At 38.5% G+C, this 24,903-nt stretch overlaps 1 protein-coding gene across 2 annotated transcripts in view; it reads right to left on the minus strand.

Moving 5' to 3' along the window:
• The window catches only part of LOC114658415 (cadherin-4-like), a 2,147,065-nt gene that overhangs the window by 1,070,640 nt on the left and 1,051,522 nt on the right, over positions 1–24,903 (minus strand). For both annotated transcript variants that reach the window (XR_007936098.1, XM_051932859.1), the window contains exon 11: positions 19,504–19,757. Coding sequence is in view for 1 of the 2 variants with exons in the window: in XM_051932859.1 (XP_051788819.1) it covers positions 19,504–19,757 (254 nt within the window). In the remaining variant the exon portion in view is untranslated. The remainder of the gene's footprint in view (positions 1–19,503; positions 19,758–24,903) is intronic.

Raw genomic sequence — 24,903 nt, forward strand, 5'->3', positions numbered from 1 at the left:
CGGGGCCTTTATTAACTTAGCCGACAGTTTGAGATTTTTCAAATTTATTTTGTCACTTTTCAATCACAAGTGAACATATGGGTTATGAATATCTTCTTAATAAGAGTAAGCTTTCCTGTATTAGTTCCTGGAGATGAATAAGCATATGATATTAATATAGAGCAGGCTTTCTAATAGTATGATTTCAAAGAATAAAGGTGATCTAATAAAAGTTTCCAAAGTAATTAAAGATATGCAAAAGTTGTAGTGTTCCATAACTCTAGAAGCAAAGAACTGGATTTAAAGCACTAAATAATGTGAGCTGAAGAAGAAATGGTGCTGGTTCAAAAAAGGGAGAAAAATACAGATACTCACCCAAGTGAGAATAAGCTGCTAAAGGCAGCAGTCATTACATTTACTGAAATTGAATATAATAAATTTTCTAAAAACAGTTGACCTTTTAAAGTCCACTTATAAACTAGTGGAAACAAGCAAAGCTGTCTGCCATTGTTGCTTCTAATAAAACTTGTAGTGGCATAAATGTTACAGGAGGTAAAGCCATTAAAACGAATGCAGGCCCTTTAGAGGTAACTTGAGGACAGACTCAGTTTGCCTGATGGACTTAATAAATGGGGGGGTGGGGGGGGGGGGAGGCACCACACCATTAACAGGATGGAGAACAACAAGCTAGAGATACGGCAAGACATCAAGTGGAGAAAAATTCAGGGAAATCACAAACTGCTGATGTTTCATTTGGCTGTGTATTTTAACAGATAATAATGTAAACAACATTTTAATCACTAATAATTTATGTAAACAGTATGATACAGACCCATGAAATAATAACATAAACTTTATTTTTCCTTTCCTGTCCTGTCTTAAGTTTAATTTTTTTTGTTTATTTGGTCTTTCGGTTGTTATTTAAAAAATAATATTATCATGTAATGCGTTACTAATTCTGCCTTTGGTTTGTCTTTTTATGTGCTGTATTTATGGAATGCTAGTAGTAGAGAGTTTAATTTTACTGTTACATTTTATGTTAAGTATATGTGGAGTGTTTTTTGTTATCTGCCCTGCCTCCCGTATGTGGAGCTTAAGGAGTAGTAGGAGCTCCCTAATTAGGCAACTGAGGTACCAGCCCAAGCAATACTTAAGCCCCAAGCTGAAGAAGGATCAACAGCTTTGGCACTGATTGCAGTTAGTTTTTGTTTCTTGCTTTTTTTTTCTGGTTTTGGCCCCAGGCTCATGGATACTGTCATTTGGATTTTGTCTGGTTTTGCTTAGAAAACCTATTTTAAATGTGTTTTTGTCGTGTTCATCCTGTCCTGCCTTTTGTGCTCTTTCTTGACAAATAAATTATTTCATTTTAAAATACTTTGTTTCGTTTTTTGGTTTGAGGGTTCACAGTTTTCCTCTTCTCCATTTTCTGTGACCTTCTGGTTAATTTTAGACTTCAACAGCTACAACCCCATTTCTGAGCTTGTGCAGGTAACAGCCTGTCTTTTAAGTAGGGCTTAGGTCAAATCCATACCCTTAGACCAGAATTGAGGGAAGCCTGGCCATTTTTTGGTGTGGACTTTGTGGCCTGCTTAAGTTTTGTTGTTCAATGTGGAAGGGTGACACAACAATCCCTATGAAACTTTCTTTATGACATCCCAAAATTTAGAAGGCAGTGATAATGTATATTCTACTGTAGGTTTCCACCACACTACTGCCATAAAGGGAGGTGCAGAATGTACTGGGGTTTGGCACCATGTTACACTCTGGGTACTTGTAGTTCTTGAACCGTCAGGATTGACAGCAAGAGGGTTGGAAGACACAGACATCAAAATATAAATAGTGGAAAAAAACAAGTGTTCTTAATTTACAGATGCTACCACAAAAACAGAACAATGGTGCAAAAATGAAATTCCAAAATCCAAATCAATAGAATGTCACAAATTCAAATTCAGTCAACTTTGACATTCACACAATGGGAAACACAAATAGCAAAAATGGCAGACAATTAATATATACAAAAATATATATAATATAATAACAAAAACAGTCCCCCTCACTCTCTTCTAGTACCAAAAATCAGATAAGGGGAGAACTGTACAAAAAAAATGCTATATACAAAAACCAATGAACATATTTAGGTAAACTTGCTATGGGACGTCAATGTGATAATCAAATGAAGAATGACAGGACTTGCAAGGCTTTTACCATTTTTCTCTTTTTTTTCAATTTAGTTAACCTTTTTCAATATTTTATTCTTTAGTGTGAAAAATAGCACTGCTCTTTGGATCAGGGCCCTTTCATTAGGTGAAGGGCAAGGCAGAGCCAGTCTGACAGGACCAACATGGGATTTCTCAAAAAAGGTATAAAGGGAATAAATAAATAAGAACGACCCAGAGGAAAAGGAAACCCAGTGTTCTCTATGCATTTTTTATGATGTTCCGAGGTTTATTAGTTGTCAGATTTCACAGATTTTCATGCTCCTCTTCTATCCCTGTTTGAACTTTCCTTCTAACATAGGGCAGCAAAGACAGTATGTGATCTTTCAGATTAATAACTTGGAAAATAAACTGAATTTAAGAACACAGGGTCCTGTTAAGAAAAAGATAATGTACATTTTAGTTGACACTCTCAATAGATTTTCGTGATCTTTCTTCACTTTTCCATTAAAGATCTATTCACCAGGCACTGTCAGACAATATTCATTGCAGTGATAGTAAATACAAAAGAGGACATATTGTAGTCTCTGTATGAATTTCTATGAAGCCCAGAATCTGCTCTGCAGTGTTGGCCACAAAGGCAAACTCGATATTTATAGATGGTATATGCCTATGCGCAGTATTTGTTTGGATACGGTGACTTTGATAGCTAACTTTGGCCTTGGCAGAACCTGATGAACCTTGATCATGACCCCATATCTGACTTACAGTATCCTGGTGCAACATAACATGTGTTAATGTATTTTACTGTTTTTTTTTTTTTTTGTCACTGTATTATTGCTTTTCATATTTTTATGTTATGGCTGTTGATTATATTTATTATTGGTTTATTATGTACTGTCTCTTTAAGTATACTTATGTTCCTTGGTCTTTGTGAGTGAACTGCAGGAGGCAGGACCACCCTGATGTCACCATTCTTGAGGCCTCCCTCTGGCAATTTAAGTCAGATGAGAGGGCTCAAGAGCCTGCGTTCATTTGTTTACTGTGGAATTCTGTGAATATCGGTATGTTTTTTAGGATTTACTGGTTTTTGTGACACTCTAACTTTTAAATGAAAGTACAGGTGGGACCACCTGCTGGACATTTCTTTTTGATGCACCTCCGACAGTATCACCTTGCTGGCTGCAGGGTCATCAGCTGGGAGCCACCCTTCACTTTTATTTCATTCCTTTAATCCTGGAACATCTTGAGGTGGTGGAGCAGTGGTAGGGATGTGCCCCTCCCACCCCCTGCACCCAGCTCTCTCTTCTGAACCAGAGCCATAAGTTCCCCTTTTCTGCCTCTTCTGCCAGTTCTTTAAGGCTTTGAGCCTGTAATCCCAAGGGACCTCAGGAACTTCTGGGAGAAATTTACAGTGAATCCTCTGCAACCTACCTCTACTGGGAAGATGAAGGTCCTCTACCTTGCCTGTTAGCATGCAGCTAACAGTTCTGCATACTTTTTACCTTTTTCACTCAAAGGCAGGTTTCATCTCATCTTTCCGTGGAACAGGCAGTTCAGCCATGATGATCGTCCTAGTAATAGTGAACCAGAGCATGATGTCTGGCAGTAAAGAGGTTGGAGTGATCTGTTGTGGAAAGTTCAAGTGATGGACAAGGTAAGCCCTCACGGTGACAGAAGGGACCACATCCTTATGCTGCTGTTCTGAGCCTTCTGCCCTTGCTTGACAAAAGGGATCAGCCACTGTTCAGTTACCGGGCTGGCCCTGTTTGCTTGCGACAAGCCTCCAGGATTTCAGTTAGCTGAGGCAGGACCTAGTCATGATGCCATCTGTCTCTCATCGATCTCCTCCGAGCCACACCAGAGGTGCAGGTTCCGAAGACTCGGAAGGGTGTCATAAGTGGTCCTGGTCAAGAAGCTTAGTTTGCTTGGGGCATTCTCCACATGTCCATCCACATGACTGTCCTGTTGATCACAGCCTCCCATGTTGCCAGTCTTCCTTGTTATTGCTGACTTACAGCTCTTATTTAGTAGCACTCCTCCTCCATCTTCACGACCTCAGATATCACCAGGTTTTTCCTGTCCTTTTTGAGGCTTTAGACCACCATTTACATGCTATTCTTCATCTAAGACCAGTCCTGCTTGGTTGTAGCACTCCAACTATCTCATGATGTTTCAGTTGGTTAATGGCCTGGTCTACTACCTGTGTCGCATTCCACTTGCATCCTGTGTGAACTTTGACTTTGTTGCTGGCTGTGGTTCCACCTTGACCTGCTACTGCAATGCAAGCTCGCATCTGGCTGCTGCCACCACATGTTGCCTTTCCCTGATGGGTTCGCAGCACCAGTTAGGTTGTCACTTTGGATCACCCACAGCTGCACATGTTGAGGATCCTTTGATCATTTTTCAATGCCATGCCAGTCGTGACCATGTTATCTGTCCTGATTGGTCCATCTTCCACCCTGCCTCTTGGTGGACCGCCAGACTGTCTTCTTCTTACTCTGCTTGTAGTTAGCTTAGGGAGTCTTTCTAGCGTTGGCTGATTATGGATTCTGATATCTGGATTGTGCTTTTGGCTTTGTTTTAGGCAACTCATTTTTTCTCTTTTTGCTCAAATCATAAAAATCCTTTGTTGCCCATTTATTCAAAATCCAGGAGTTGATAGTTGTCCTCCCTCTTGTGGTGCTTTTTAAAAAAATTGTGGACATTTCATGTTGTTTTTGTGAGCTCACCATTTGTGGAATTTGCTCTGGCTGAAGCCAACAGGTAGAAGTTGGAGCCTGGATAAGTTAAAGTGAGCCTCCTCTGGGTGGGTTGCTTAATTTTCTGGTCTGCTTCATGTTTTTTTTTTTTTTTTTTTTTAAATAAAAACTTCATATCATGACACCTGGATCCTGGAAGCTCTTGCTCTCACTCTTATATTTAGTTCAAAATGCCATAGGCAGACAGTGGAGCCGAATAAGGTGAAATGTAATGTGGTCTGCTAGCTTAGTGTGCATGATGAACCTTGGTGGAAGAGTTTTGAATGTTCTATTATCTGTGAAGAAGTTTGCTCAAGATGCCAGGAAGAATTGATTAACATCTGATTGACTAATGCTACACTGAGACAAAGCAGGACCAATTCTGGCAATATTATGAATGTGGCAGAAGGCAGTCTGGGAAGCATTATTTATGAGAATGCTGTCCAGGATAACACCAAGGCTCATTACTTCTTTAACTTTTGAATAGGCAACCTGGTACTAGTTCAGTCTCCATTTTTTTGATGTCTGATTTTGCACATTTTTTTTTTCTTTTGCGTTTCTACTCTGGTCTGCATGAAGTGCATTAAATAGAATCATTGTCCAATGCATGTACTCTGGAGTATTTAAGTGGCCAGTAAATCCCTCCCTCTGATTCAATCTTGTAAATGTGGTCTTTTGTACACTATCTTACCTAATACTCCCTTCATAATTACCTAGAAATATGACTTTATTCAACTCTGACATGCAGATTCGTATGGTTTTCTAGAACTACACATCATATCTGGGATGTTCATTTTACTTTTTCTCAGTATAAGAAACTAGATTACATCTGATGTTGATAAGGCACAGACAAAAACGACAGTACACTCATAAGCAGTTTGTCACCAGGAAATGAAAGAAGAGTCAAATCAAAGGGTTTTGTTCAGAGATAAGCATGGAATGGAGCAGGAAACTGTGGACAGCTACAGGAATATTTTCTAAAAAGAAAAGAATATTAACATGTGTATGCTGAAGCACCAGATGAATGAGTTTGCTAACATATAATTTAGCTCAGTTTTTAAGAAAACAGGGAGCCCTAAAAATGAAGATCCTCCACAAGAAGACTGCTACAGGAAAAAAGAATCAAGTAGGTCAATAACCTTAACAAACATTTTACAAAACACACACATATATTATCATTAACCTCTGCTAAAATACAATAAAACTGTGTATCCAGTTTTATTTAAAAACAATAAATGAAAACAAAGTGTTACATATTGGTATAAATCTCATAAATCACAGCACTTTTCTACATATTGTACTGTAACAAAATATCCCACAGAGGTGCTACATAACATGCAGTGATAGTGTAAATAGTTGTAGTTTTTAAAAAAAAATCTGATTTATTTCATTAAGAAACAATGCAGTGATCATAAAGACAGAGTACTTCTGTTCATGTGAAATGCAAACTCCCCAACTATTTTAACCTCTGGCTTGGAGCTGATGCTGCAGAATTGGTCCATTAAACTTATACGTGGGCCTCACTTCACTGCATTTCTCCTGGCAGGAGAGTCAAACAAGAAATAGCAAAACTCACAGAAGCTTGAAAAGGAAATAAACAAACTGCAAAAGTAAGCAAAAAACAGAAACAAAAAGCACATACTCTGGCAAGTAAAAGATAAAAATATAAGGAAAAATCCACATAAGCTTAGGAAAATGGGAAAATTAAAAGTCTGAGCTGTAAATTACAGTTAAGCTGCTGCTAAAGCAAAATAAAATTAACAGATATATACATTTGAGAATTTATAAGGAAACATGTATAATAAAACCCGTGAGATCAGATCAAGAAACAAAAAACAACAATGTATCTTTGAAAATAGGATAGGGTAATTCAAAATGGAAATATCTATCTATCTATCTATCTATCTATCTATCTATCTATCTATCTATCTATCTATCTATCTATCTATCTATCTATCTATCTATCTATCTATCTATCTATCTATCTATCTATCTATCTGTCTGTCTGTCTGTCTGTCTGTCTGTCTGTCTGTCTGTCTGTCTGTCTGTCTAGATATGGTCAGATAGCTAGCTGCTCACCACTATAGCCTCAAAGGTGTAACGGTTTAATAACTGAAAAGCATACAGTGAGACGCATGCCTGTTATTGAAGGAGGTGAGAGCATAATGGATAGACTTGTTTGGCCTAACAGAAAAGCCACAAATACTTATTAAAATAACAGCTTTTTAATACAAAGTTGTGCAGAAGCATACAACATATTAAACCTTGAAACAGATGGGCTTTAGCAGTAAAAGACCACACCAGTAAAAGATCCCACCAATAGCATAGCTCCATAAATCTGTCCTGCCTTGGTACGAGTTCCTGTTGTTGTCTTTCATGTTTCTGTGTATGTGTGTTGTTTCAATTGTGACATAACCATTTTTAGGTTTCTGTGTTTCTCATGGGTTCATACTATTTTGGGTTTTCTTGACACAGGCTCAGCCATTTTTTTTACCATTGCTGTGGCCCATGCTGGTCACAAGACACAATTATGCAACCTTTTGATATAATTTTCTTGGTGCTCTGTTCACAAGCTCCTACTTTTGACCAAAACTTCCTTACAAATACCAACTAAATTTTCTATAATAGTTACAGGTGAGAAATTCAAGGTAGTGTTTCATCTTTTCTCAAAATTTTTGAGATTTCATTCCTGAGTTTTTTGGTTTGTCATTTAACTTGCTTCTCTGGTATTCTGACCTCTGCCATGAATTTTGTTATGCACTTTTTTCATAACGTACCTTCTTGCTTTTCTTTAGTCATTTGCTTTGTGAGCTATTTAGTCAGGAAGAAAGAGCACAAGAGCACTCTGCACACTGGGTAGGCTACTAAAATAAACTTAAACCACTGTCATGTTTCTGCTCTGTAACATGACATGTTATCCTGATGGAAGTATTCATTTGAGCAAGGCTCGACTGTGTACATAAAGGGGGGCACATGGGAAGTAACAATACTTAGGTGAACTGTGACATTCTAATGACACCCATTTGGTATTAACCCTACCCTAAACCCCATCTCAAATATTACACAAAGCCACATTTGTATTAAAACACAAGATAATATAATGACTTTTAAATAATTCATACAAATTAAATAATAAACTAGAGACTTTAAAACAATTTAACAAACAATAGACAATGCAACAAAGATCTAAAAACAGTAACCAACAAACCAAAATTTTATTATAATACAACAAATTATAAAAATAAAAATTATAAAGAAATGTTCAGGAGAGATAAGGGTTTTTAGATACAATTCTTAAGGAAATTAATATGTCAAAATGACTTAAATCAATTTTAAAAAAAGAAACAAAAAAATATGAAAATTTGTCCAGGACAAAGCCCCAACCCCAATCAAAACCTGAAAGTATTAAATACAAGCAAAAAAGACACAGATATATGTATGAAGACAACTCAAAATTATGACATTGTCTCCTTTTTTATCTTCTGCTGTAGTTGGAAATGCCTGCCAACAAATTTTCCTTTAAACTTAATGTAATGGAGAACAAGTTTTAGGGCAATCCCTTTTTGATCTTCAGCTTCAAGTTTTTTGTATTATTTATTTCTTTTTTTAAGATTTGAGCTGACTGCACTGCATCCATGAGACAGCAGTGTCTACACCAATGCTTCACGGTGGCATCCCAATTTTATAATCTGTGTTAATTGTGCAATTTGAATAAGTGAAGGGCCACATATTTGGCTTTTCCAGACATCTGTCAAAGTTAAAAAATAATATTAATTACACTATTGTTTAACTTCCAGAATTTCATGTTTTATCCTTGTACTTAATCCTTACTTATTACTTGCCATTTCTGATCTTTGACTGCATTGTTTCAATTTTCTATCTGCTTTAATTGACTTTAATTTGTTAGCTGTTTAATTACTATCTTTATGCACTTTATGATCCCTTCTCTGTCATCTCCATATTCTTTCACAACATATTTCTTATGAGCCAACCTAACAGCATTTAATGAATCAGTTCTTTGTTCCTTATTAGACTTCAAAATTATTTTTGGAAAAGGCACTTTTAAGTATCAAACTCAACTTCAATCCTAATAATACTAATAATTTCTTATCCATTATTTTTCTGGACCCAACATCAAAGAGTCACTTTCTTGATATATTTCATGCTGATCAGTAATATAACCTGTTCATGTGACAATAAGTTTGAACTTGTTCAGTAAAGTCAGGTTATTTCTCACTCATTTCTAGCTTTTTTACATTTTCATTTTGTTCTTTACCAATCCAGTTATGTTTGTTCATTGTGCAGCTACTACGTTTGCTACTCCAAACAGAGTTCCATATTGAAATCCAATAAATGCAAGATGTGTGCCAAAGACACTTTAAGTGATCTATGAGTAATTCAGTTATTTTTGAAGTGTTTCAGCAGAAGGTTAATGTTTTCAGACCACTTACTTAATTTCATACCCTTCTTCCTATTCTTGAGCTGGGTAAGCTTTAGAATGTGCTCACACTTCTTCATTTGAGTGGTACATTTAAACAAATAGTAAAGTATTAAATGGTAGCAACTGGCAACCGCATAGCCAAATCAGAAATTGTATTTTTCAGTCCCTCTGCTGCCTTGAACACATCCTTTAATTAAACATATCTATGCATCCTCATTACACACCAATGCATTTGGACATATTTGCTATACAAATGCATTGTTCGACTGTTTTAAAATGATAGTGTGAATGGGCCCTGAACCACAAAATGTGATCTTGAATTTCTACTCATTTTATTTTAACAGCTAAACAGATGCCAACAACAACAGATTTGACAATGAACATGAATGATGCGTCATCTGTGAGTTTATTCTCTATCACTAATATGACAATGACACACAGAAGGCTCTTTTTTATATCCTTTTCCCATTAGCCCTCCTCCTTTCTCTGTCTTTTTTGTATTGAGAACTCAAAATATTGATGCATTTGCTCAGCTAAAAACAACCCTCCTGATGCTCCCATGCTCAAACACTTGATGGCTAAACAGACCTGTGTAGTGCAAATCAAAAGACAATTCCTCTGACTGAAATCACGTTTAGATTTCTGACCTTTTTATGGTCTTTCAAAGTGTGCACAAGACACAGGAATTCTCATATAAGCAGTTACAGTTTGCAGTGTGGAAAATACATGTGTAAGATTGTAAACTCTAAACTGACAGAGATGTTCTAACACTTCTGTGATTACTCTCCAAGGTAGATACAATACAGTAAATAATAACCTCGGCACTACAAGAACTACAAACTGTGTTTACTTAAAGGCTGCTGGAATCGGAGCTATTGGTTAGACACAAAAATAAAAATCATTCCAAATAGAAGCCTGTTATGTGTTAAAGGCATGTCAGTGCCCTACACTGCATCACTTCTTTTGGTTCTTCCTTTCTCCATTCTCTGTTTCAGAATACCAGCTTGGCTCTTTAATGGTTTCGGCAAAACCGTGAATGATTCAGGCCCTCTATAAATTTCTGTTTACCGGTTTTCAGTTCCGTTTATTTTTGTATAGTACTCTTCAGTGAGTGCAGGCTCAGAGCACTGTATTAAATATTAAGCACACATTAAGACCTCAGTTAAATATCAGTTAAAATCATTCTTTACCATTATAACATAATGTTCTCAAATGTATTTAAACCAGTTCAGGGAGATGGAGGACCAGCATCTATGCTGGCTGCACTGAGATCAAGGCAGAAACCAATCCTCGATGTGGCACCATTCTCTTTCATGATCAGCTATCATACACATGCATACACATTTTGTTCTTGTACAATGTAGTAAATGATGGCAGACCTATATAGTGCAACATTTTAGGAAATGAATAAGATAACTTTGTTAATCTCCATAACTCCCATGTTTTAAATGATTTGGAAATCGTGAAACAGGAGTCCTGGATCAAACTGAAGGTGGCCATAATTAATTCTACAGTTAGTTCTAAAACTCTAAAAACAGAAGAGCAAAACCGAACAGAATCAACTGTCAAATTAGCACAATAACTCTCTTCAGGATAATCCTTGCCTAGTCGCTATCAATGTGAAATATTCATTCTCTTATTTTGTTTGCATGGGTTTTTCTTTTGGTACTCGGGTTTTGTACACCCACATCCCAAAGAAATCCATCCATCCATCCATCCATTTTCCAAACTGCTGAATCCGAACACAGGGTCACGGGGGTCTGCTGGAGCCAATCCCAGCCAACACAGGGCACAAGGCCGGAACCAATCCCGGGCAGGGTGCCAACCCACCGCAGCAAAGAAATACATATTAGGTAAATTTGACTTAGTGTGAGTAATTGTGTCTGACAATGGGCTGCCATCAAGTCTAGGCACCATAACCCTGAACTGCATTAAATGGGCTCGATTTTGATTAAGCAAGTGAAACATATGAAGCATAATGTCCATCTATCCATCCATACATTTTCTAAGCCCACTTATTCAGAGAATCTGGCGGGACAACAGGAGCTTATCCCAGCAAGCACTGAGTATAAGGCAGAAACAATCCCTTTATGTGGCACCAGTGAACAAAAACAAACACACTCACACATACAACAGGGCCAATTTAGCATCACCAATCCACCTAACCCACATGTCTTTGGACTGAAGAAGAAAATAAAAAATAATGTTCATGGAAAAGTCATCTTGGAAAAATGAGTATCGGAAGTATTGGATGGAAGGATTCTTTCATCAGATTGGAAAGCCAGTATGGACTCCACTACAGAAAACCCTGGAGTGGGTAGGCTGCCAGTTAGCCAAAGTCTCTGGGACTGTGACTTGTTTTTGACTTTCTTTTTTAAAATTTTAATTTCCTCTGTTGTCAGCTGGCTATAATTCGTCAATTAAATAATGGGCAAATACTGTTGGTTTCCATCCATCCATCCATCCATTATCCAACCCGCTGAATCCTAACTACAGGGTCACGGGGGTTTCCATTTATGTTTAATCAGCTTCTGCCTTGTGCTCTGTATGTTTGAACAAATCTTTATTTATATGTGCACCAGTTCTGTATTTAGTAATTAGTACAATCTATACTTGTATTTTAAATGAGAATTGTTCACAGAGTTTTTTGTCTGCACTCAGTGAAGAGTGCTATAAAAGAAATAAGTTGTATTGTATTGAATTGTATAATATGTGTAGCTTAATTCTTTAAAAATATTAGATTATTTGAAAGGACATATGGAGGTAGGAGTGTGGATTTATGAATAAGATTTACAGAGTTAATATTAAGAAAAGGTTTGTTGCTATACTGAATACCTGTAAGAAACTGGCATTCCAAAAATGATGACTAAGAGAAAGAATACCAGAAAATGCAGAGCACCATGAAGGGCCAGGCAAAAGTGTACTAGGGTTACAAAACAAGTAGCACAAAAATTAGAAATGTCAAACTAAAACAAAATAGATAGGGCAAGGGCGTGAAACTAGAATCAAATTTTGAAAAAAGAAGATTTCAAGTCATATCATTATCTTGTATTGTCTTCCCCTAACTATCACCACCCTGATGTTTGTTTTTAGTAAGGATCTAATTCTCAGATCACAAGCAACTTTGTACCGCCATCTTAAATAGGAAGAACCCAATGAACTCAATGACATGTGACCTTGTGATAGATTACGGGCTTAAGAAAGGCAAACAACATGCCCACGGCCATGTAATGCCACAAAATGACATCAACCTACTAAAAAAAACAAGGAAATGTCACTACCAAAGAAACACAAAATAGATAAATTACCTGAAATAAACATGTATAAGGTCCAAAAACAAAGCGATTAAATTATAAATGTCAAAAACAAGGATTCATTACAAATGCCTCACAGACTCAGGCTATGCAGAGTTTGCATGCTCTTCCTCTGTGTACATTTGTTTTTCTCCTTTTTTAGCCATATCCTCAACAAGGTGCAAATTAGGTTTAATGGAGAATCTGAATTAGTCAAGTGTAAGCATGCATTTGCAATTAGTTATCGCCTGTTATGATTTGACATTTCTAAATGTTATGATTTTGTAATTTATAACATCTATCCATTATCCAACCTGCTATATCCTAACAACAGGGTCACAGGGGTCTGCTGGAGCCCATCCCAGCCTACACAAGGAGCAAGGCAGGAAACAAACCCTGGGCAGGGCACCAGCCCACCGCAGGGCACACAGACACACACACATACCCACACAAAAAAGCACACACTAGGGACAATTTAGGATCACCAATGCACCTAACCTGCATGTCTTTGGACTGTGGGAGGAAACCCACACAGACACGGGGAGAACATGCATACCTGGGAAGCAAACCCAGGTCTCCTAACTGCGAGGCAGCAGCACTACCTCTGCGCCACAGTGCCGTCCAATTTATAACAACTTTAATTTAATTTTTATTTTTATGACTATTTATTATTTGTGTTTTTCCTGTGGTGCTATTTAGTGACTTCTTCTTATGGCTGAATTTTTAGCAACAGTTCGGCTGTCGCACATTTCTTGGTTTTGACCATGCCTGTTTAATGACTATCCATTTGCTTTGCCCTTAATCTTTTTACCTCCTGGTGGTTTGCCCACTTTGGACAGGACCTTTTCAATATCAGGACACAATAGCATCATATCCAAAGTCAGTCAGTGCCTTCTGACCAATGCTACTTGGATCCCAACACTAGATTAAACATTATCAAGTTATAGTACAACGAAGCAGTAAATGTAGATGACATTTTGTCAGTGAGTAGATGTAATAAAGTTTTTGTCACGGAACAGATGAAAGAGTACATAAGCAGTTTAAAATGTGTAATACTGTGTGAGATTTAATATTCAGGAAATTTTCTGAAGGATACGCTGTGAGTGACAAAGTGCACAGCAAGGTCAAGTTTATTGTCATGAGATTCTTACTTGTACATCTCTTATAGACTTCTGACAGCAGTATGACAGATCAGAGAATAAATAAGTCCTATGGCAGTCAATGAATACAACACTAAGCATTAAATACGGTATAACATCAGGTGGTATATGCTAAGAAAAAAACACAAAAACAAGTCCGCTCATAATCTTATGAACATGATTATGATGTAAATGACTCACTTCTGAATAGCCTTATAAACTGAGGGCAAAACCTGTCCCTGAAGTTAGGGGGCTAAGTGCTAATGGTCCTTCATCATTTGTTAGAGGAGAGAATGGAGAAATGTGACTTGGATGGTAGAGGTCCTTAGAAAAGAGTACCTCCAAGAAGTATCTGCAAAATAACTTTTGTGGAAGAGTACATAGGAAACATGCATATAGCTGACAAAGTAGCACATGTAGAGAAAAAAAGGAACGTTTCATGAAGCAACAACATTAAGAAGCTTTGTGGGAGAGAGTAATTGTGCTTAAGATTTAAAGGTGGAAACAAATGATTATATAGAGACTTAATAGAAGAGCAACCATAGAAAGCAAGCATGCTGGTGATTTTACGGCAGCTCGGCTATGTAACAGTAATTGTACTAGAGAGTTTTTTAATGAAACAACAGCAGGAAATTAATTGTAGGGCAGTGCTTGTGAGGGAACAAGTCTTACCATGAGTCATTGAGGAAACTAAGTGCAGAGCCTCTGAAATATCGACTAAAATATATAGTCTGGAGGAGCAACTGTGAGAGAACAATTTTATAGCAACAAAAGAATAGAGCACAATTTGTGGAGGCTAATTTTGTGGAGCAATGTAGCATCTGGGCTAAGACTGCATTCTTTTCTAGGTTGTTTCCTTTCCTTTCATAGTTTCTTTCTTGCTATCTAAAAGTCATCACATGCACCTTGGCATTTTTGCCTTTGCTTTGCTCACTTTAACGGAGTGGTCAGGGGGCAGTTGAGCTAATCCCAGGACATAGATCTGACAGATGTTAAGTGTGTCTTTATGACTGCAGAACTTCCCTCTAACCTTGAAACATTTTATGTATGAGTCCAGTAAGACAAGCATTCTGAAAAACAATGAATCAAGACCTGGCAGCCCTGTATGTTCTGTTTAGATTTATATTCATTGGAGCTTGTATATTACTATGCTTACAGAAATATTGGCTGTAAATTAAAGTAAAACACAAATAGCAGACAGTATACCGACTGCTGCTTTACATTAAAGGATGAAAAAAGTAACAATCTTGCTTTCATTACTTAGATGGTTATACAATGCACAGAAAATCACAATTAACCTTTAAAGAGGGGAATTTTGTGAAGTCCAACTGAGTTTACCATAAATTATAAAAAGAAAATACAATCTGGTTTTATTGTGATGCCACAGCCTATTTCAATCCACAAAAAACTGTCAAGGCCAACAGTTCATTTTCTTCTTATTAACAATATTTACAGGGTACAATGTAATTTATGCAAGATTGGACATCTTCAGCTACATATACAGTTAAACTCACTTTTTGCTGTTTTGGACATTCTCCTATGAAGGACAGCATACCTATATATTTTACCTGTGTAGTTTTATTCAAAACAGGTAGCCAGTTCAAAGACTGTGGAATGTTAGGATTTCAGGTTTTTCTTTTATAATGGTTTCATTTTTGTAATTGTTCTTGCTTCCTTGCTTTTGGTCTGTGCTGCCTTTTGCTCCCTGCTCCCTTACCATAACCTATGTCAGTTAGAACTCTAAGGTGCTGCATTAAGTCAACCTGCAGTTACCTCAGAGTCCTATATAACCGTCCTGCATGCCACAGCCACTTAGCTGCTACATCATCCACAACAATTTCTAAGTTCTTTTGGTTGTTTTCACTTCACCTGTCAACTGGCATTTAACTGCTGAATATCATGGAATTTCCACATGTGCTGTCCCAATAAAAAGGACCAGGGACTGTATTATAGTGGCTAAACCTTAAACCGCACTTTTGTGGGTTCAGTTTCTATCTCTGAATCACAAGTCACTTAATCTGCTTGTACCCCTTCTATAAAAATGTATGTACTCAATATTATGGTGTCCTAATTGTGAAAGTTTCATTGGATAAATGCATCAGGAAATATACAACTATAATAAGGACCTTTATCAAATGTAAATGTTAATTCATTTAAGTGACTGTTGCTGCTGTTGTTTAGAACATTAAGGCAGTATATGTAATATTTCAACAGTCTGAAAGGAAATACACTGCCTGACAACATTTAGAAGCATACCTAAGCTACTCTCAAATTTGCCCACAGAACAGACATACCTCATCATAGAAGTGTTAAGAGTGTATCACACTGGTCCATATTGCCTATAACATATCTTACAACCATCACTGATTACCTGGTGGTGTATTTCTAATCCAAACAGCTCAATCAATCACATTTTAAAAACACTCAGTTGGACTGAAAGTAGATGGCTGGGGAAGCTGCTACATTAAACTGTAGTGGCTGTCATGACCAGAACTTTCCAAACCTCTTAATGCAGTACAATATTCTGCTCAAAATTTGAGTTTTGAGAGAGAAACAGGAGATTCATTTGAAATGTAAAAGAGTCAAAACCAGGATATCAGTAACAAGAGGGCCAATTGCAAACCAAAAGACAAAAATCAAGGTCAAGAAATTCAAGAGCCAAAGGTCACAATCCAAAAGCATGTTTAGAATATAGAAGTTCTTTGAAAAGATGGATTTGAAAAGGTTTTTTGAATCCACAACTGACATCTTGGACACCTTTCAATCCATTGTGTTATTATCTGAAGGTCATGACCTCCAAGGACACATCCCTAACAACATGTGATGCTGCCCTAGTGATGGGAGCCCAAAATGGCAGCGAATATGAAAATACAAAATGGTGGACAGAATGGTCAAAAATATGATACAACATAGTGAGTGGAAAAATTCAAAAATTAATCCATCCATCATCCAACCCGCTATATCCTAACTACAGGGTCACGGGAGTCTGCTGGAGCCAATCCCAGCCAACACAGGGCGCAAGGCAGGAACCAATTGCGGGCAGGGTGCCAACCCATTGCAGGACACACACCAAACACACACTAGGGCCAATTTAGGATCGCCAATCCACCTAACCTGCATGTCTTTGGATTGTGGGAGGAAACCGGAGCACCCAGAGGAAACCCACGCAGACACGGGGAGAACATGCAAACTCCATGCAGGGAGGACCCGGGAAGCGAACCCTGGTCTCCTTACTGCGAGGCAGCAGCACTACCACTGCGCCACCATGCCGCCCCCAAAAATTAATAGCAGATTCAAATTCATTCAACTCAAACAAGTGTTAGATCACTGAAAATTATGGAAAAAAACAACAATAGAAACCAAATCCTAACAATTTGAAGAGGGGTGCACTGCTGTTGTAAATAGTCGCACCAATGTCCACATAGCCTGTGCTTCTCCTAAGAGATTATTAAGAGACACAATTAATTGCATAAACACACAGCCCATACCATGAAACTATATTTTTGAATACAGAGCAGCCTTAATTTGCTTATACATAGGGCTTTTGCAATATCCAAGTCTACCCAAGAAGGTGAACAAGCAGAAATGGATATTTATCAGTCAAGGTAAAGTTTATTTCATTTCTCAATGTATCCTCTGGATTATTACTGATATAGTGGAAATTTCCAGAGCCTTCTTATACTGTACAATGAGAAGGTACAACAAGTTGCTCATTCTGAAAGTTCTTTCTTGATTTCACTGTTGTACTGAGCTGTTAAAACAACTACAGGTGCTGGTCATAAAATTAGAATATCATGACAAAGTTGATTTATTTCAGTAATTCCATTCAAAAAGTGAAACTTGTATATTAGATTCATTCATTACACACAGACTGATGTATTTCAAATGTTTATTTCTTTTAATGTTGATGATTATAACTGACAACTAATGAAAGTCCCAAATTCAGTATCTCGGAAAATTAGAATATCAATTAAGACCAATGCAAAAAAAGGATTTTTAGAAATGTTGGCCAACTGAAAGGTATGAACATGAAAAGTATGAGCATGTACAGCACTCAATATTTAGTTGGGGCTCCTTTGGCCTGGATTACTGCAGCAATGCGGCGTGGCATGGAGTCGATCAGTCTGTGGCACTGCTCAGGTGTTATGAGAGCCCATGTTGCTCTGATAGTGGCCTTCAGCTCTTCTGAATTGTTGGGTCTGGCGTATTACATCTTCCTCTTCACAATACCCCATAGATTTTCTATGTGGTTAAGATCAGGCGAGTTTGCTGGCCAATCAAGAACAGGGATACCATGGTCCTTAAACCAGGTACTGGTAGCTTTAGCACTGTGTGCAGGTGCCAGGTCCTGTTGGAAAATGAAATCTGCATCTCCAGAAAGTTCGTCAACAGCAGGAAGCATGAAGTGCTCTAAAACTTCCTGGTAGACGGCTGCGTTGACCTTGGACCTCAGAAAACACAATGGACCAACACCAGCAGATGACGTGGCACCCCAAACCATCACTGACTGTGGAAACTTTACACTGGACTTCACGCAACGTGGATTCTGTGTCTCTCCTCTCTTCCTCCAGACTCTGGGACCTTGATTTCCAAAGGAAATGCAAAATTTACTTTCATCATAGAACATAACTTTGGACCACTCAGCAGCAGTCCAAAGTCAAGACACTTCTGACGCTGTCTCTTGTTCAAGAGTGGCTTGACACAAGGAATGCGACAGCTGAAACCCACGTCTTGCATACGTCTGTGTGTGGTGGTTCTTGAAGCACTGACTCCAGCTGCAGTCCACTCTTTGTGAATCTCCCCCACATTTTTGAATGGGTTTTGTTTCACAATCCTCTCCAGGGTGCGGTTATCCCTATTGCTTGTACACTTTTTTCTACCACATCTTGTCCTTCCCTTCGCCTCTCTATTAATGTGCTTGGACACAGAGCTCTGTGAACAGCCAGCCTCTTTAGCAATGACCTTTTGTGTTTGCCCTCCTTGTGCAAGGTGTCAATGGTCGTCTTTTGGACAACTGTCAAGTCAGCAGTCTTCCCCATGATTGTGTAGCCTACAGAACTAGACTGAGAGACCATTTAAAGGCTTTTGAGTTAATTAGCTGATTAGAGTGTGGCACAAGGTGTCTTCAATATTGAACCTTTTCACAATATTCTAATTTTCCGAGATACTGAATTTGGGACTTTCATTAGTTGTCAGTTATAATCATCAACATTAAAAGAAATAAACATTTGAAATACATCAGTCTGTGTGTAATGAATGAATCTAATATACAAGTTTCACTTTTTGAATGGAATTACTGAAATAAATCAACTTTGTCATGATATTCTAATTTTATGACCAGCACCTGTATATTGGCACAAGTCGAGTTAGACTCTCTAAATTCCTTTACATTACAGTCTTCTTGCTTTGACTTTGACTGGTTGCTGATTATCAATGCATCTTTGACATTGTTACATCAGTGACATTTTTGTGCATTAAAACCCCAATGGAGGTATTGTTCCTGATACAATCATAGTAACAACCATTACTTTGCCTGTGTTCAAAATCTTAAAACCCTCCAATATGCACCATGACAGGATCCATTGCTACACAACTACCTGCTTTAAATAGCTCTGTCAACATATAAAGTATCTTGCTGTTACTCATTGAGCTGTTAAGTTTTGAACATGGGAAGGGCAGGTAAAAAAATGGGAACTTGAAGTTTTTTTTTCAAAATGTTAATCCAATTTAGTACCAGAAAGAAAGATTGTTTACCTGATTGTCTGTGGCATGAATCGGTCAGGGTCTGCAGCAGAGAAAGTGGTCAGAGCTGTCCCTGCAGGTACACCTTCTTCAAAACGGATCAGCCTGGGGTTTGTAGGAAATTGTGGAGCTTCATTGGAATCCATCACTGAAATGGTGACGCCTGCCGTTGACTGGAAAGAAGATTGGATGCCATTGGCCAGCTGAGCCTGGTTTGAGACGATCACTGTTAGCATGAAGGCTCTATTCATTTCAAAGTCAACAGGCTGTGGAGAAAACAGAGAGTTGAAATTAACAGGATGAAATTTTGGTTCAATCAGGAACAGATCACATATGTGTACATGCTGCCAGTACACAGAATGTTTCCTAAGGATATTAAACAAATGTTTATTGAGATTATAGTCAAAATATATGTTCATGTTATTCATTCCACCATCCACAAGGGATATGACAAATAAAAAATGATCCTGATTTTTCTGCAAAAGATTATGAATTCTAGCGAGGAAATCCCAAACATTCTTTGGCCTTGTGATGACAATGCTCCACCTATTGTTTTATGAAACATACACTATCACTATAAGGCAGGTCTAATTGTGCAGAAGCATTCCTGCAGTGTTTTGTTATGTGGTTAATATTCTTCTGGTTGTTAAAAGTTTCAATATACTGTACCTGTGAGCAGGATGAGCCCAGTAAAGATTTACTTTGCTTAAATTCCAGGACGCTGTGCCGATTACTGTCACTCCCCACTCATGTTGCACTATCAGTTGAGAATCAGCTGTGTACCACTACAAACTGCCATAATTGCCAGCTGATGTCCTTCATGTGAACATTTTGTTCTAACAACTTCAGCACAGCAACAGCTTTTTCTCATCACCTTCTACAATTTTGACTGGTAACTCAATTCATAACAACTCCACAGTTAATAAGTCAGCCTGCAACCCCATGATGTTGAATGAGCACAGTACTGGGTATGGGCAACAATGTTATTCCTAACTTCTGTATATGCATCTAAATATGAAACAATTCAGATTGTGCACTTGGCAACCTGACATCTGAAAGTGCATCTTCAAGAAATGTACTTTTGTCTCTACCCACTGCCGACTTTGCACTATGTCTGCACTGCCATAGATAGCTGGAAAAAAGACAGCCAATTAGCAAGCTGAGCTTGGATAAAGGTTTTAGGTGTACTTTTACAATGATAATGTAAAAATGCACTCAGGAAAGTGTGTCAAGCAAAAAACAGGTGGAGGTCCACGCGGTCCACACCTAACCCCTGCAGAAGAGTTGGCTCTCCAGCAAATTGCCCATCGCCCTGTTTCTAAGGGCATTCCAGGGGGAAGCTCCTCCTCAGAACCAGTGGCAGGATGCAGTGGTCACTTCATTTCAGGTAAAGGATGGTCATTGCATATATTTGTCCTCCATGTGTGCCATAGGTATGTTCCATATAGACCTCTTTTTTGTTGGGTCAGTTGCAGGGAATATCATATCCCTTAAACCTGTGTCTGACCAACGAGATATTGACGAAGGTCAAATATTTGATGAAGACACTGTGTCTGATTATTCATTAGGAGGAGAGGTACATTTTCCAAATAATGTTTGATCAAACTCCACTCTGATCAGTTCCATGTGCCCCAATCACATTTGGAAATCCTGGTAATGAGAATGTTAGGCTGATTGTGAGATTCTTTATGGAACTGTGGGTGTTTTAGCCTGTGTATTACCTACCTGCAATGGCATGAAACGCCTCTTTTATTGTCTGCACACACAGGTGTCCAGGAAACACTATGAAAACCCGAAGGAAATATTTCAGAGCCAAACAGACTTTATGAATTGCCTGGCAAACTGCACTTTTAGTTAGATTTTCCGCATCGCCTACAGTATATAAAAAAGTGCCGCTTGCAAGAAACCTCAAAGCAATGCCTACTGTCTGTGTGGTTGTGAGAGCCCGACTTTGCCGAGTTTGACTATAAGGTGCTAATAAATCTTTGAGGTACAATATTCCCCCTCGGCTAATGCGGTATCTTTCGAAAAGAATTTCCTCCGGGAGCAATAAAGGATCTTGCCGATCACGCAAAACCCTCTCTATATGAAATTCTCTTCGTATAATTTGCGCACCAATATCAATTGGTCGCTCATTCATGAACGGCGAAGCCATGACTGGATGACTTCCAAGCACCATCACCGATTACGTGTGTAAACCAATCCTTGTTTACGTAGAACAAACCTGCTCCGAGCAAGAATTAGCTCACACACTTAATCAGTGTCAGTACATGGAATTCATTCAGTCATAGCTTCACCGTTCACTGGTTCACTGGTTCTGAGGAGGAGCTTCCCCGTGGAATGCCCTCAGAAACAGGGCGATGGGCATTTTGCTGGAGAGCCAACTCTTCTGAAGGGGTTAGGTGGACCTCCACCTGTTTTTTGCTTGTCTGCCTTCTTATTAACTTTAAAATTAATGTTCTTTACATTATATATGATTCTTTATGTCAACAATTGTTTAAATTGTTATATACCAATATTTACCAGTTTGAAGTATATTCTTGTACTTCACTTTAACCTGTTCCCGTGTTCTCGTTGTGCTCACGTTTGATCTGGAATTATGACATATTAAATAATAATTATTCTGACACATAGGAAATGAAACGCTGCTTTCAGTAAGTACAATGCACACGCGTTTAATTTGTTGGCCATTTTTTCCCAGCCGTCTTTTCTGGTTTGGGCTGCTTTTGCAGTGTTACCCCTTGTGCATATTAAATCTTGAAATTCTTCATGTCCTTCGAATAAAAGGTCTTGCTCCGCTTGTGTGAAAAAAAAAAATGTGCCCGTTCTTTCGTCATTTTGTTATAGCCTATCAAAGACTTGCTGATCATGTTTTCTAGACTCAATATATAGGGGCTTTTCAATTAGTGTGGGCGCGCGCATTCATCTCGGATGATTAGATCCAGCTAAACTAATCCACTACACGGCTGCGTTTGAAAAACCGACTTATCCCGGATGAGTTTCACTGGCATTAACTCATCCAAGATGAGGCATCTGATCTCGGATGATTTAAGCGACGTACGGAAAATACCCCCAAGAAGGAGTGAAGCTTGTCAGATCGGTATGGGCAGTGGACCCTGACTCAGTCCATCACCTTAAAATAGGGAATTCATGTTCTCCTCCTCCTCTTAAACTCATGCTGAGAGTTTGCTTGTTGTTTTTGCACTGTTTATTCAACTGACTTGAAGGGGGATGAAGCCTGTGCAAAGGTACTTCCAACTCACAGCCGAACATAACTTTGGCTGGAGAAACGGCAGTTGTAATATGTTGAGCAGTTCAATAATGCAGCACGGTCTGTGACAGTGCTTCATTAAAAGAGGAACCTTGGGCCAGGTGGGCCCTGAGACCATTTTTAGAGTCTGATTAAAAATGTTCTTCCCTCCATTAGCCCTGGGGGTGATAGAAGGCAGTTTTAATGTGGCATATACCCCATTTTAGTCAAAAGCAGTGAACAAGGCAGAAATAAATTGTGGACTGTTATCTGTTGTAACATATTTTGGTAACCCCCAGCGAGTAAACAGTACATCCAGGAAACCAATGAAAGTCTCTGCTGCGACTGAGCCTATGGAAATGAACTCTGGCCACTTTGAATGGAGGTCGTATGCTACTGCCAAGAAGCGCTGGTGATATGGCACACCTTTTAATTCGCCACAGATATCTACTTGAATGTGTTGCCAAGATGGACCAGGCCAGGCCAGGCCAAGGGTTAGAGGGATGACATTGGTGGGGGCCCAGTCTTACCATTTATTAAACATGATGCCCAGTTATGCAGAAGTTCCTCTAAGTCTCAGTCAATGCCAGGCTACCAGCTTAGGTCCCTGTAGCGTTGCTTTAGTTTATTTACATCATCATCTGTATTTTATAGTTAATTCCAAGGTGTCCCTCATGGGCCATGGCCAAAACCCAACCCCTGAGGCTGCTGTCAACAACAGTGTAATGTCCAAATGCTAGACAACTCTCATTCCAACATGATGTAAGTCGGATGTAAGACTGGAGCTCAGGGTACACTTTTGAGGGCCAGCCATTAGCAATATACTGTTGTAGGGATGTGAAAACTGGATCCAATGCAGATTATTTTGTAAGTTCCTGAAATGACACCAGATTTTGCAATGAAGAGTGCAGCAAGTGAATCAGATACCCTTGTGATTGATCTGCATAATGATAGGAGGTTGAAGAACAGAACGTGACAACAAATCAGCCACTCCATTTCCTGTTTTGGGGTAAACTATAACTTAAAATTTTACGTCTGGAGACACTCACCCCAGTGGTGCATGTGTAGCAACTTGTGACCTGAGCAAGCATAGGACATCAAAAATGTTAGGGCCTAGAGTTCAGTTCATAATGTAAATAGATGACCATAAAGGTAGTTATGCCACTTTTCATAGGTTCATACACATGCAAGAGCCTCTTTTTCTCCTACTAAATATTTATGTTCGTTAGGGCTCAGTGCATGGAAAGCAAGAGCCACAGACTTCTCCACTCCTTCTTGTATCTGTGAAAGGACTATGTCAACTGCTGAAGCAGATACATCACAAGTTACAATAATTGGACTGCCCAATTTACAATGTGCCAAGACTGGTGAAGTAGTAAGCAACTCTAAGTTTGTGAAAGGTTTCCATATGGTATGCAGTCTAACCCCAGGCTTCCTCTTTTTTAAGCAGCTGCCAGAGCATAGTACCCCATCATCCCAGGAAATGAGGCCAACTGTGAGGCTGAAGTTGGTACTGGTACACGGTGAATGGCTGGAACTCAATAATGTCAACTTCGGATGTATCAAACAAGCACTTATCTACATTTAATGTAAGGTTATGGTGGCTAAGAGCTGAAAAGGTTGCTTGACATGGACAGCATTATCTGCACCATGGACTACAATGTCATCCAAGTAAACTACTACCTCTGGAACCCCAGCCAGAATAGTAGACACTGCGAGCAACGGCTGCCAACCATTTTCCTTAGAGGCACTGACTCTCTTAAACAACAAAAAATATCTAAATATACATGATTAAAACTAAAACTATGTACTGTTAAGACAGAAAAATTAGTTCATGTAAGAATTTGTAAGACCACTTGTGTCCATTATGTCTGTAATTATTACATAAATAAAGAAGTCTGTTCTTCTCCAGCTAAAAGCTGTCAATGAAACAGCTGGGTTTCCCTTTCAATCAAACAAATCTTTCCAATTAATCCAGTTAGTTGAATTATATGTAACCATACTATCTTTCCATTTGCATATTTTAATTGCTAATTAAAAGTGCACCGTGTCGAAAGGTGAAAGAAACATTAACATGCAAATTCCACTGCATGTTGACAAAACATCAAGAATTCCACAGGTGAACCTCACTCAGAAAGTGCAACACACACACTGTGCTCACA

This window comes from Erpetoichthys calabaricus, chromosome 10, assembly GCF_900747795.2.
Source record: "Erpetoichthys calabaricus chromosome 10, fErpCal1.3, whole genome shotgun sequence".
NCBI lineage: Eukaryota > Metazoa > Chordata > Cladistia > Polypteriformes > Polypteridae > Erpetoichthys > Erpetoichthys calabaricus.